This window comes from Octopus sinensis, linkage group LG5, assembly GCF_006345805.1.
Source record: "Octopus sinensis linkage group LG5, ASM634580v1, whole genome shotgun sequence".
Lineage (NCBI taxonomy): Eukaryota > Metazoa > Mollusca > Cephalopoda > Octopoda > Octopodidae > Octopus > Octopus sinensis.
In genome coordinates, this window is record NC_043001.1 from 104,454,142 (window position 1) to 104,468,470 (window position 14,329).

At 39.3% G+C, this 14,329-nt stretch overlaps 1 protein-coding gene across 1 annotated transcript in view; it reads right to left on the bottom strand.

Moving 5' to 3' along the window:
* The window catches only part of LOC115212235, a 323,796-nt gene that overhangs the window by 121,250 nt on the left and 188,217 nt on the right, over nucleotides 1–14,329 (bottom strand). Inside the window, exons 53-55 of the mRNA XM_036502985.1 lie at nucleotides 13,752–13,807; nucleotides 12,046–12,079; nucleotides 8,539–8,597 (exon numbers count right to left, since the gene is read on the bottom strand). Coding sequence (XP_036358878.1) covers nucleotides 8,539–8,597; nucleotides 12,046–12,079; nucleotides 13,752–13,807 — 149 coding nt within the window. The remainder of the gene's footprint in view (nucleotides 1–8,538; nucleotides 8,598–12,045; nucleotides 12,080–13,751; nucleotides 13,808–14,329) is intronic.

The following is a 14,329-nucleotide window of genomic DNA, read 5'->3' on the forward strand; positions in this document are numbered from 1 at the left end:
TAGGTTTCTAAGAGGTACAGTAGTAGTATGGGAAGGTTAACAGAGATATTAGTCTTTGCATGTGTCAGATGTGCAGGAACAATAAACATTGAGAATATACAAGGAATAGACTTCTTCAAATGCTTGGTGGGAATCCTTAGAACTAGTAAACAGTTTCTGTTACCAAGGTGACCATGTTAGCAGTGGAGGAATAAGTTCTGAAAGTGTAGCTGCAAGAATTAGAATAGGCTAAATAAAGTTCAGAGAGCTACAACCTTTGTTGGAAACAAAGGCCTCCCCATCACTGTGAATGGCAGATTGTATGATAACTATGGAAGTACAGCTATGCTACATGGCAGTGGGACAGAGGTTATGAATATAGAAGACCTGAGAAAGCTTGAAAGAAATGCAGCCAGCATGTTCTGCAGGGTGGGTAATATTACTGTGCATGTAAGACAGAGACTAAATGCTTTAAGACAAAAATTAGGACAAAATAAGAGACCCTTTCATACACTGGCATGAAAAGTGCAGCAGAGACATTAAAAACCCCAAAGGCTAAGTCATAGGAGGACTCTGGGATTAACCTGAACTCTGATTTTAGATTGACGAATAAAATATTGTGGCAGAATATCTTCTCTCTTTGTAACAAGAAGCCCACTTCCACCGCTGCCATTAAGAACTCACCTGGAATTCTTCTCACTAAAAAGAAGAGCATTCTTTGGGTTGGAAGAGAATACATTAAGGATCTTCTCAATCTGACAAGATAAGATCTTCTGGTTGACATGAGGTGCATCTAGGGCCAAAGACTAACCTCAGAGAGGTTGAAGTCATAGAGGTGATTAAAGCACTCAAACGTCACAAGATAGATAAAGTATAGCAGGTGGCTATACATCAACAACCTACCTTTCACTCTGAGAATGAGTACTTTTATTGTGAATAGTGGTAAAAGCTCTCTGAACTTCATCTGTCCTATTCTTATTTTTAGAAAAGATTCAAATTTTGGCACAAGACCAACAACTTCAGTGCCATACCCACCATATATGTCAGACATCTGATTATCATTTATTCTGCAGTCTTCGAAATCATTTAGATAATGAAAATATGAATTCTGTAAATGAGGTCAGGACAGTAATGGAGGATTAGTCTTCATCACGGACAAGTCACTTTTGAAAGAGGACAAAAGTGTGAGAACTACACAAACAATTTCATTCAAATTTTACACATGTCTTATTTAGGGTCCATGTAGTGTCACAGGCCAAAAAAAGTTTTAACTTTTTGCCTAGTGCGAGCCCACAGCAATATCATATCTTCTCCACTATTTCAGTATTATGTGTCAAAAGTGAAACAATAACATTTCTCTATTGTAATGTCAGATGCTTTCACTTTAATACTGAAACTATAAGTGAGATGACCAGTAAGTGGTCATCCATTATGCTAGAAGAAGATCCGCTATGGTCTTACCACTAACAAAGAATGGTAAGACCATAGCAAATCTTCTCCTAGCATAATGGATGTCCACTTACAGGTCATCCCTCTTATATGTATGTAATATAATTTTTTCGAATATGCTACACTACTGGTTTTAAATTGATATTAAATTGTATATATATATATACATGTATATATATACACCTATATATATATATATATATATATATATATATATATACATATCTGAGCCGTGAGGATGAAAGACTTGAGGTATTTCGTGTTGCAAGACAGTGTGTGAGAGAGAATCGTGATGTGGTAGGAGAGAAGTGTGTTCGCATGGATGATGGTTCACTTGCGCTAAATGAGGATGTAAAGAGAGAGGTTTGGAGATGCCACTATGAAAGGTTGCTGAATAAAGAAAATGAATGGGATAAGGAGAGTCCGCCGAATGTCAACCCAACAGAGGGACCAGACATCCGAGTTGAAAACTCTTTGGTAGTTAAAGCAATTAGAAGCATGAAGACAGGGAAAGCCCCAGGCCCATCAGGAATTACTGCAGAGATGCTCAAAATATCTGGCAGTGTCGGCTATAACCTAGTCACCCGTATAGTCAACCAGGTGATACACGAAGGAGTCATACCCAATGACTGGTGTAGCAGCATTCTAGTCAACTGCTACAAAGGTAAAGGTGATGCCCTAGATACAAATAATTACAGAGGTATCAAGCTGTTGGATCAGGTAATGAAGGTTACGGAGAGGGTCATCGCCCAACTAATTAGAGAGAGAGTTAGTTTAGATGAGATGCAGTTTGGGTTCGTGCCAGGGAAAAGTACCACTGATGCTATATTCCTGGTAAGGCAGCTGCAGGAGAAATACCTAGCCAAAGATAAGCCCCTGTACCTGGCTTTCGTTGACATGGAGAAAGCTTTTGATAGGGTCCCCCGATCCCTTATCTGGTGGTCAATGAGGAAACTAGGGATAGATGAATGGCTGGTGAGGGCTGTGCAAGCCATGTACAGAGATGCCGTAAGTAAGGTTAGGGTTGGCAACATGTACACAGAATAATTCAAAGTAGAGGTTGGGGTCCACCAGGGTTCAGTACTCAGCCCCCTCCTATTTATCATAGTCCTCCAGGCAATTACGGAGGAATTCAAGACAGGTTGCCCCTGGGAGCTCCTCTACGCTGACGACCTTGCTCTAATTGCTGAGTCACTATCAGAACTGGAGGAGAAGTTCCAGGTGTGGAAGGAGGGTTTAGAATCGAGGGGTCTTAGAGTCAACCTAGCTAAAACCAAAGTACTAATAAGTAGGAAGGTAGACAATCCACAAATGTCATCAGGAAGATGGCCCTGCTCGATCTGTAGAAAAGGTGTAGGTAGAAACTCTATAAGATGTACCCAGTGTAAGCTATGGACACATAAGAGGTGCAGCAATGTCAAAGGTAGGCTAACTGGGAAGATAGTTTTTGTATGTGGCAGATGCTCGGGAGCATTAACCTCCGAAAATCTGCAGAAAACAATTTCCGTCACTTTCCAGGGGGAAAAACTAGAAGTAGTTGATAGCTTCCGTTATCTAGGTGACCAAGTCAGTAGTGGGGGTGGGTGCGCTGAAAGTGTAACTGCTAGAATAAGAATAGTCTGGGCAAAGTTTAGGGAGCTCTTACCTCTGCTGGTGACTAAAGGCCTCTCGCTCAGAGTAAAAGGCAGACTGTATGATGCATGTGTACGAACAGCCATGCTACATGGCAGTGAAACATGGGCCGTGACTGCTGAGGACATGCGTAAGCTCGTGAGGAATGAAGCCAGTATGCTCCGATGGATGTGTAATGTCAGTGTACATACTCGACAGAGCGTTAGTACCTTGAGAGAAATGTTGTACCTTAGAAGCATCAGTTGTGGTGTGCAAGAGAGACGATTGCGCTGGTATGGTCATGTGGCGAGAATGGATGAAGATAGGTGTGTGAGAAAGTGCCAATCCCTAGCAGTTGAGGGAACCCGTGGAAGAGGTAGACCCAGGAAAACCTGGGACGAGGTGGTGAAGCACAACCTTCGAACTTTAGGCCTCACTGAGGAAATGACCAGCGACCGAGACCTTTGGAAATATGCTGTACGTGAGAAGACCAAGCAGGACAAGTGAGCCCAGCCCACTTATGAATGCCTTTCCTCCCTTGGACACAAAGACCTGTTGAGGCAAGCGAAGTCGATATAGAACCTCATCCGACGACAGGCACCCATGCCAACCCCCTTTGCTTGCGAAGACATGTTGGGGCAAGCGAAAGCGAAATCGAAATCGAATTGAACCAGCCAGGATCCCTGGTCTGGTGGTACGTAAAAAGCACTATCCGACTCGTGGCTGATGCCAGCGCTGCTGCCTCCACTGGCTTCCGTGCCGGTGGCACGTAAAATACACCAATCCGACCGTACGACAGGCACCCATGCCAACCCCCTTTGCTTGCGAATACATGTTGGGGCAAGCGAAATCGATATCGAATTGAACCAGCCAGGATCCCTGGTCTGGTGGTACGTAAAAAGCACTATCCAACTCGTGGTCGATGCCAGCACCGCCTCGACTGGCTTCCGTGCCGGTGGCACATAAAATACACCAATCCGACCGTGGCCGTTGCCAGCCTCGCCTGGCACCTGTGCAGGTGGCACGTAAAAAGCACCCACTACACTCACGGAGTGGTTGGCGTTAGGAAGGGCATCCAGCTGTAGAAACATTGCCAGATAAGACTGGAGCCTGGTGCAGCCTTCTGGCTTCCCAGATCCCCGGTCGAACCGTCCAACCCATGCTAGCATGGAGAACGGACGTTAAACGATGATGATGATGATGATGATGATGATATATATACATGTATATATATGGATGTATATATATATACTTGTATATATATATATAGATGTATATGTATACATGTATGTGTATAGCTGTATATGTATACATGTATCCTCCTCATCATCATTGTTTAACGTCCGCTTTCCATGCTAGCATGGGTAGGATGATTCGACTGAGGTCTGGTGAACCAGATGGCTGCACCAAACTCCAATCTGATCTGGCAGAGTTTCTACAGATGGATGCCCTTCCTGATGCCAACCACTCCGAGAGAGTAGGGGGTGCTTTTAGGTGCCACCAGCACGAGGGCCAGTCAGGTGGTACTGGCAATGGCCATGCTCAAATGGTGCTTTTTATGTGCCACCTGCACAGGTGCCAGTCAAGCGGCACTGGCAATGACCTCACTAGAATGTTTTTCCACAGGCCACCAGCACAAGTGCCAGTAAGGCGATGCAGGTAACAATCACGCTCGAATGGTGCTTTTTATGTGTCATCAGCACAGAGGCCAGCTTGTTGCTCTGGCAACGATCATGCTCGTATGGTACTCTTGGTGCTCCACTAGCACAGATGCTAGTCATCGAATTTGATTTCGATTTCACTTGCCTCAACAGGTCTTCACAAGCAGAGTCTAGTGTCCAATGAAGGAAAGGTATGCATAAGTGGGCTGGTTACACCCCTGGCATAGGCCACAAGGTTATGGTCTCACTTGAGCTTGCTGTGTCTTCTCAAGCACAGCATATTTCCAAAGGTCCTGGTCACTAGTCATTGCCTCGGTGAGGCCCAATGTTCGAAGGTCATGCTTCACCACCTTGCCCAAGGTCTTCCTGGGTCTACCTCTTCCACAGGTTCCCTCAACTGCTAGGGTGTGGCACTTTCTCACACAGCTATCCACATCCATTCTCGCCACATGACCATACCAGTGCAGTCATCTCTCTTGCACACCACAACTGATGCTTCTTAGGTCAACTTTTCTCTCAAGGTACTTACACTCTGTCGAGTATGCACACTGACATTACACATCCATTGGAGCATACTAGCTTCATTCCTTGTGAGCTTAAGCATGTCCTCAGTAGTCACAGCCTATTTTTAACTGCCACGAAGCATGGCTGTTCGTACTCATGCATCATACAGTCTACCTTTTACTCTGAGTGAGAGGCCCTTTGTCACCAGCAGAGGTAAGAACTCTTTGAACTTTGCCCAGGCTATTCTTATTCCAACAGCTACACTTTCAGTGCACCCTCCCCCGCTACTAACTTGGTCACCTGGGTAATGGAAGCTATCAACTATTTCTAGTTTTCCTCCCTGGAATATGGCGGCAGTTGTTCTCTGCCCATTTTCAGTGTTTATTGCTCCTGAGCATCTGCCACATATAAAAACTATCTTCCCAGTAAGCCTCCCTTTGATATTACTGCACCTCTTATGTGTCCATAGCTTACACTTGGTACATAATAATAATAACGATGAAATTATTGTATACAGTGCTCAGGTGCACCACAACTTGTCAGAAAGTGCATATAAAGTGTATGCAGTAATGTACAAATGTCTGGGAAGTGAACAGTGTATGAGTTAGATACATGCTTGTGTGTGTACGGAGGGGAGGAAATCAGGTGTAGTGTTGGCGAATCTCAGAAAGCATGGAAGTTATAGAGTTTCTACCTACGCCTTTTCTACAGATTGAGCAGAGCCATCTACCTGAAGGGATTTGTAGTTTGCCTGCCTTCCTACTTATTGGGACTTTGGTTTTAGTTAGGTTGACTCTAAGGCCCTTCGATTTTAATCCTTGTTTCCACACTTGAAACTTCTCCTCTAGTTCTGATAGTGACTCAGCAATTACTGCATGGTCGTCAGCTTAGAGTAGCTCCCAGAGGCATCCTGTCTTGAATTACTCCGTTATTGCCTGAACGACTATGATAAATAGGAGGGGGCTGAGGACTGAACCTTGGTGGACCCCTACCTCTACCCGGAATTCTTCACTGCACTTGTATGTATATGTGTAGATGTATATATATATATATATATATATATATATATAGATGTACATGTAATATGTACACATATATACATGCATACGTACACACACACACATTCAAATATATATAGGTGCAGGTGTGGCTGTGTGGTAACAAACTTCGTTCCAAAACACATGGTCCTGGGTTCAGTCACACTGTATGGTGACTTGGCATGTGTCTTCTGCTGTAGCCTCAGACCAACCAAAGCCTTGTCAGTGGATTTTGTAGGCAGAAACTGAAAGAAGTCAATCGTATATATATGTATATATGTATGTCTATGTGTGTGTCTCTGTGTTTCTCCCTCATCACTGCTTCACAACTGCTGTTCGTTTATTTACATCCCCATAATTTACTGGTTTCACAACAAGAAACTAATAGAATAAGTACCAGGCTAATCAACATAAAAAAGCACTAGGCTGTCTCATATTTTTGTTTGCCCACTCAGTTGTATCTATCAATTTATCTTTGTGTGTGTGTTTGTATATATCGATAGATAGATAGATATAATACACACACACATGTATGTATATGTGCATATTCAGATCTATTATATCAAAGTCAATGTCTTTATGTGTGTTTGTGTGTTACTTATACAACCGAGAACTGCTGCACCGATCATAATGAAATTTTGAACACAAAATCGAAGCCTAGGGAGAAGGGTAATGCTGTGTTTCATACAATTTCATGGACGAAAATTACTGAATGGATTCTTATGATATTTGAAACTTAGATTCAATGCATAAGGGCGGGTACAATGTAATATGTTTGGTTTGGATTTCTGATGGCTTAAAGGGGGCAGAACCCCCATGAAAATTCATAAATTTTCGATGTTGATGAAATTTCAACCATGGGTAATTGACACACATCAAGAAGTATTCTGAAAGGTTCAACTTCGCATGAGGATTCTAAGACACTCTAAATTTTAGTCATTTCTTTTATGATCCAAAACTAGGTCAAAAGTACTGAATGGATCTTTACGAAATTTGGAAATTATATTCTATGCATAAGGGCCATAACCCCCATGACAATTCATATACTTTTACTGTTGATGAAATTTTAACCATAGATATTTACACACAAATGAAGTAATATTTATAAAATTTCATCTTCTTACAAGTTAGAAAGACCCCTTCATGGGGACTTAACACCCACAATTTAGTCATTTTATCTAAGCAAAGACGAATACAGTTGTACTCTTGGAAGCTGTAGTGTCACCCGAGCATAAAAGTTGAGCATTATTTGTAATTCAATAGTACAACAGTGTAAGAGTTTGCTTTCAGATATACTTACACTGCGATTTCTGCAATGTGGTGCATAAATTGTAAAGTAAATGAGAGGCATCTTTGCCTCCACTGGTTCAGTTGCAAAGTGTTGAGTAAAGTTATTTGGTTGCAGACTTCCTTTCAGTCTTTTTATTATCACTGGGTCACACATAGTCCCCAGATGGTAACATTGATTTCAAGGCCTTCCCAGATGAGTGAATGGTTATTCAAAGACATTTATAGATTGTAAATTTATTCTGTCCACTTACGTATCAGTATAGTGGTCATAGGCAAACTCCAGAGGTGACACTTTCATTTCTCCTTAGCCCTCACATCAATATTGTTAATATTTATTTCAGTAGGGTCACACCCTTCCAATTGCTATAGATTCATATTGCATCTTATGGTTGTGCCTGTCATCTGGATGGTAAGGAATCCTACATTGAGAGTGGTAATGACTAGGGTAGGGTAGCTGACTGCTTATTGTGATCATTCATCTTTTGCTTTCCTGTAGTTTTGCACTCTTTTACAAACCCAGTGAACATATATTTCCTATTTCAAAGAAATTCAAACAATAGATATAAGACCCAAGTTAAAAAGATTCTCAACAATTCAACTTCTCTGGTTGACATTAAGACACCCACCTCCAAAAGGAGCCTTAACTCTCACATTTTAGAGCTCCATGACCTCCAATTTTCAGGAGCAAAATCCTTTTAACAGGTTCTACAAGAATGGAATTTTGGAATATGCGCATAAAAATCAGTAATATGGGATACAGGTGGCACGATTACAATTTTTTTAGGGTGTGCACTGAGGGAAAGAACCCTCATCTGCAATTCTGATGAAATTCGAAACGTAGATATTCCAGTTCATTACAGGAAATATAACAGAAAACACTAATTCTTAAATTGCATGTAACACGGGCAACGCCGGGTATCCCTGCCAATATATATATATATATCATTATATTATGATCACATTTATACATCACAATCTCCTCATCTCAATAAAGTAAAAATATTTACTCAACAACTCCTTTGTCAATATCTCCCCTGTCCAGGACTTTCAAGAGATTTTCGTAACCCTATAAATATTAAAAATAAAAGCATATGTTTAGACTTTATAATAAAATAAATGATTTAACATTTAAAGTTCTATTTTACCATGTAATTGACTCTTCAATCCAACTGGATATTGCCTCCCTTCCTGAAGCAATTAGTTGTTTTGCTTCTCTACATCCACAGCAACATCAAATTTCAGATGTCTGATTCAAAAACAGACAGGAACATTGGAATAATTCCAGAGCATGTAGATGTCTTACAAACAACTTGCACATGCAAGTGCTATCAGTCAAAAGCTCCATATACCAGAAGCCAGCAAGTGTATGGGGTCATCAGGAGAGAATGCGCGCCGTTTCGGGGCCTACCTTTCGACGGCATCAATGTGCACCGGCCCCCCCTCACTGATATGAGGCCCCGCTTGCTAGATCAGCTGGTTATGAAGTTAAACTCAATATCCTTCTAGCCATCGCTCATCGTCTCTTTTTAACCAAATCTAGTTGCTAGCCTTCTCCACTGTAGAAAATTAAACTTTGTACTGTAGGAAAATTAAACAATGCACAAGATCACACATTTTATAGGAGTCTAGTTATTTGCTAATAAAGGAATGTGGTTTACTAGTTAAGGTTGTAACTTCAAAATTATAAAGTAATGGTTTTGCTTCCTGGACCAAAAGGTACATTATGCCCCTGAGTAAAACAGTTCAGTAAATTTCCCTCTAATCTACTTAGCTGACAATATGCAACAGCTGAGTGATGCTGGAGCCCTCTCTCAATCCAGCTATCATGTCCTCACTGTTGGGTGAAAGGTAGGATGGTTGAGGAGTTGTTTGTATTGAATTGTCACTGCATAGACACATAAAGCACTTAGTGAAAGTATAGTTTCATTCTACCAGGTCATATTATTTTGTGTGAAATAGCTATGGCCTTATTTCTGTGGGTTATTTTTCTAAATACTTGACTAATATTTATTTTCTCAAGCCTAGAAAGGTGAAAGACAAAATTGACAAATTCAAAATCAAGCAATAATCCTCCACTTCATTATAAGAAGTGGTAAAATATTCAAAACATCTTGCAGTATCTAGAAATACTATTCCTGTAAGGAAAGAAGACTAACTGGTATGACTTTCAACAACATTAGTCATTCAGAACTGACCTGGAATGTGCCCTTATCAAGCCTGAGTATTCTACCTGTTGTATATTCACATCAAATACATCTGACTTCTCACACCTACCTTACAATGTCATTCTAAAAATAAATTATCACACCATTAAAGCCTTAGAGCTACAAGATACTGCATAATGAATTCAAAACAATATGAATAAATAAGCATTACATTTGACTGAGAAATCTGAATGCTTAAATGGTTAAACAACAATATCAAAAATAATAAAATTAAATACGAATCCAATAGAAGAAACAAAGACTTTCTCTTTCATTAGTTTCAATATCAAAGCTGCAGTGGGTACTTCTACCTCCACAAATTCAACAACTTTTTGTTGCTTTAACAAGCTTGAATAAATGGGATGCTACACTGAACTCACTTGCATTTCAATTCAGAAATTGCAAACATTAAACTAGTATATCAAAATCTTGTATACCATCAAGTCTCTTCCTCTTAATGCTGTACCAAATTACCAATATTCGAAAGAGGTTTAGAATTCCAAAACAAAGTAGAGAAGCAAAATAAGTTTGGAGAAGAGAATAAATATAATTTCTATTTCTTAATAGAAAAAGGCCCTCACAGAAGGTTGCATATAATCATTTCATTTGCTTAATTATAGCAACTAAATTGTCATCAACTATTATCTTTGAAATGGCATCACCTTGTATTAAGTTACTCAATTTCAGACAATGATCCAAAAGAAATTCAATAGTTTTATGAATTTTTATAAGTTTCTCTGATGAGGCAAGTTAGTTTCCATGAAATTTTGGTAGCACTGCCCCAGACTTGTAAGAATTTCAGTGTATGATGTTCAACCTGAATAACTGAAGGTAAAAAAATGAAACCCAAACTACTGGTCATCTTTATCTCCACATGAGAGCTAATGAAGGTTAGATTAAATACTACTACTACTACTACTACTACTACTACTACAACTACTACTGCTGCTGCTGCTGCTTCTACTACTATCACTCCACCCCACCACCACCACCATTACTACCACTACAGGTACTGCCACTACCACTATATTCACCACAGGACTACTGCAAGTGTCACCTGTAGTTAGATTGCTGCCCAATCTCAGACAGCATTAAGAGATTATCAGCTAACTTAATCCCAACACTGACATGAATTGAGTTAGAGGAAGGGCAAATGCTGAATAAATAAAAAAAAAAAATAACCACCCGCAGTGGATTTAATTCTATGACCTACAAGCATATAATCCACTATTTTATTCCCACAACTGTTGCATTTCTACAGGTGTATCTACTTTGGCAGTTTATAATTATGCAATACTAGATTTATTAACAAATCAGTTATTTTTACAGTTCTATATTTAGGAGATGAGGAATTATGTACATTATTTACAATTGACGAATATTTGTCTTTATCTTGTTTGTTGTTAACATTTCGGCTGATATACCCCCAGTCTTCATCAGATGCCTTGGGGAATTTTGAACCTAGGTTCTCATTCCTAAGGTCTTTTTCGATATTATTATCATTATTATTATTCAGATCAGTGTCTGGAATCGAACTCGAAATCTTGGGGTTAGTAGCCTGCACTCTTAACCACTATGCCACATGCCAGGGGGGCAATTATACAGTGAATTTTTTAGGGCTTATAAATCTAATATTCTCCTATCCTTCCTTAATACTGGTTCCATTTGCTGTTCATATCTGCACTCAGTCTGCTTAGAAGGCTGTTGTGTCCTAGCATATGTGCTGCTTCTTTAAGTTTTCTTATTTTCTTATTTTCTCGCTCTATTATTTTAACTTCATCCCACAGGGGGAGGTGGTCTCCATTTTCCCATACATGATCAGCTATACCCAATTTATCTATATCTCCCTGTGTCACAGCTTTGTGATGTTCCCCTACCCTTATTTTGAGATGGCAGCATGTTTTGCCTTTGTAAACCTACCACAGTTGCATGTGATGGAGTACATGCAGTTCTTGGTCATATTCTCTTCTATTTGCGAAGTGTTGAATTACTTTTGAATACTGTCCTGATGTCATATGGGCCGCATATCTTTTGTCACTTTTTGGAGAGGCCTTTCACATAGGGTAGACAGACTGGATAGTTTATCGGTTTCATCCTCTCTTTTCTTCATAATTGGAATGGAGAGTATGCTTTTGGGGTAGTTTTTGCTTAATAGATTGTTACTGAGCTTGATCATTCCTTCGTGGTAGGTATTCATTGATATTTGAAGTCTGAATGTAGACAACCAAGACAAATACCACAAAGCCTTCCACCCAATGCTCTAATCACTCTGCCCATATAATGCACTCTGAAAAAATCATATCAACTAACCTCACAGCCTTTGAAGTATTTCTCTGCTAGTTTTCTGCAAAAGAAACAAACATATTTTCATCACATCATCACAATCATCATCATTATTTCTACACCAGCTCACTAAAAGAACCATTACATGTTTATGTTTGTAAATTTTATTATTTCAATCTAAATCTACAATACATTTGAACAGATTCAATTTCTGATTATCACCAGGTATCATATTTGTGGATGCCTGTAGTGTATCAAATTGGAATGTATTTTAATTATAAGTCTTTTTAGGAGCTTCATCCATTATTAATCTTTAGAGAATGCTGAAGGTTTTTGCAGTTTTTACCTAAATGTATTTGAATGAGTTTTTATGGGCCTTTCTTACAATCCTTGCTCTTCCCAATACAGCAGATTTCAGAATTGACGCAATTCTTGTAGTTACACAAAACTCAATAAGAGAGCCTTTAAGTCTGTTGGTGATGACTGAGATTATTCATTCTTGTTAGTTAATAATTTTATTTTTCCTTAATTCTGTCCCACCTTGCTCCTCCTTGCCTGGCTGACTGATGTAGCCAACTACCTCCTCTATAGTAAGACAACTATCTCTGTCTCTCCGTCATACACTAAACTCTTGCCAGGCTCACAGCCATATCCCTCGATTCCGCTCCTTCACTCAACTAAGAGCCCTTCATCTTGCAAGTCACTTGGCAACTCCACTGGTCCTGTTGCCACATGAGATCACATGTGGCAATGCCATGTAGGAAGTTCCCATGCTACTGCCATATAAAATACGCTGAGTACACTCTGTAAAGTAGTTGGTGTTAGGAAGGGCTTCCAGCAGCAGAGACCATGCCAAAACATACAAATGGAACCTGCTGTGGCCCTCCAGCTTGCCAATTCCTGTCAAACTCTCTCTAATCCATGCCATTAAATGATGATGGTGATACATAATGATGACGATGATGAGATGATAATGATGTTGATTACCATAACACAAACACTTTAAAAAAATTTTTAAAAGTTTTTACTTATAGATAAAAAATGTTTTATTTTTTATAATTGAATCAGGGCAAAATGAAGACAGACCAGGTTGGGATGACAATCATGTTAACAGACAGATCTTGCAGATTTAAACAGGACTATTATATGTAATGGTATACATCTTTAAATGACTTTGTAGCACAGAAGATTTTAAAGACATAATTTCTTATACATTATTTGTTATTTGTATTAAAATTTCAGATTTGTTTTCTATTTCAGCTTCATAAAAATGAGACATAGGTTGGATTGTTTGCCCAGAACTGGCAAGGTGGGGAGCTGCAACAAGCTCCAGTCCCCTGCTTTGGCAAGGTTTCTACAGCTGAATGCACTTCCAACCACTTTACAGAGTGCACTGGGTGCTTTTGAAGTGGCACCAGCAGAGATACATCTTACATGGCACCAGGAAAGGGGAATTTTAATTTTAATCAGAGTTTAAAATATTTATTGTTCAATTCATTTCAATGTGAACTGGGGAAAGAAATGATCTTGAACTGAAAATTACCCCCTTATTCTGTTTTTTCCCTGTCTCTGTTCTGTGAGTGTATGGAATAGGTTTGAGCCTTTTGTCTTGCAGTTAAATACATACAAACAAAAATAGTGTATTAAAAGTTGCATAACCAGGACTACATCACAGTCTTCTCATGATTCAAAGTCAAAATCAAAATTAAGCAGAATGTAATATAATCACTTACTTGGCTTCGACAAGTCCAAAACCTTCACTGACTACCCTTCTAAAATCTTCATATTCCTAGAAAAGGTAACAAAAAAAGCATTTGTAGTAACTAAAAACAATGATTTGACATTAATAATTCTATTTTGGACTGGTTTCGACTCTTCAATGAAACAAAACATTACCTTATTCACAGAAACACTTTAAAAAAAGCAAATCCTTTTGTCTATAAATGTTAACCTCCAGTAAAGAGCTGAAATCATTGACTGATGGGGGATATTACCTAAATTGAGAAGTGATACACTAAAGGGATGTGACATAATACTACAAGGCATTTCATCTTGCACTGTCAACTGATTTTGATATTCCTTTCTTAAAAAAAGATTCTATGCTGTTACTAAAAGATAGCAGCAAATATCTCCCTTAAATCTTGCAAAAAACTAAAAGATGTGGCTGTGTGGTAAGTCTATTAGTTATTTATTATATGTTGTCTTCTGAGACATGAAAAGATGAAAAAGCTATGTTGACCTAAGCATGATTTTGAACTCATAAATTCAAGAAAGGTGTTATGCTGTTGTGTGATTGCTTCATCGACTATCA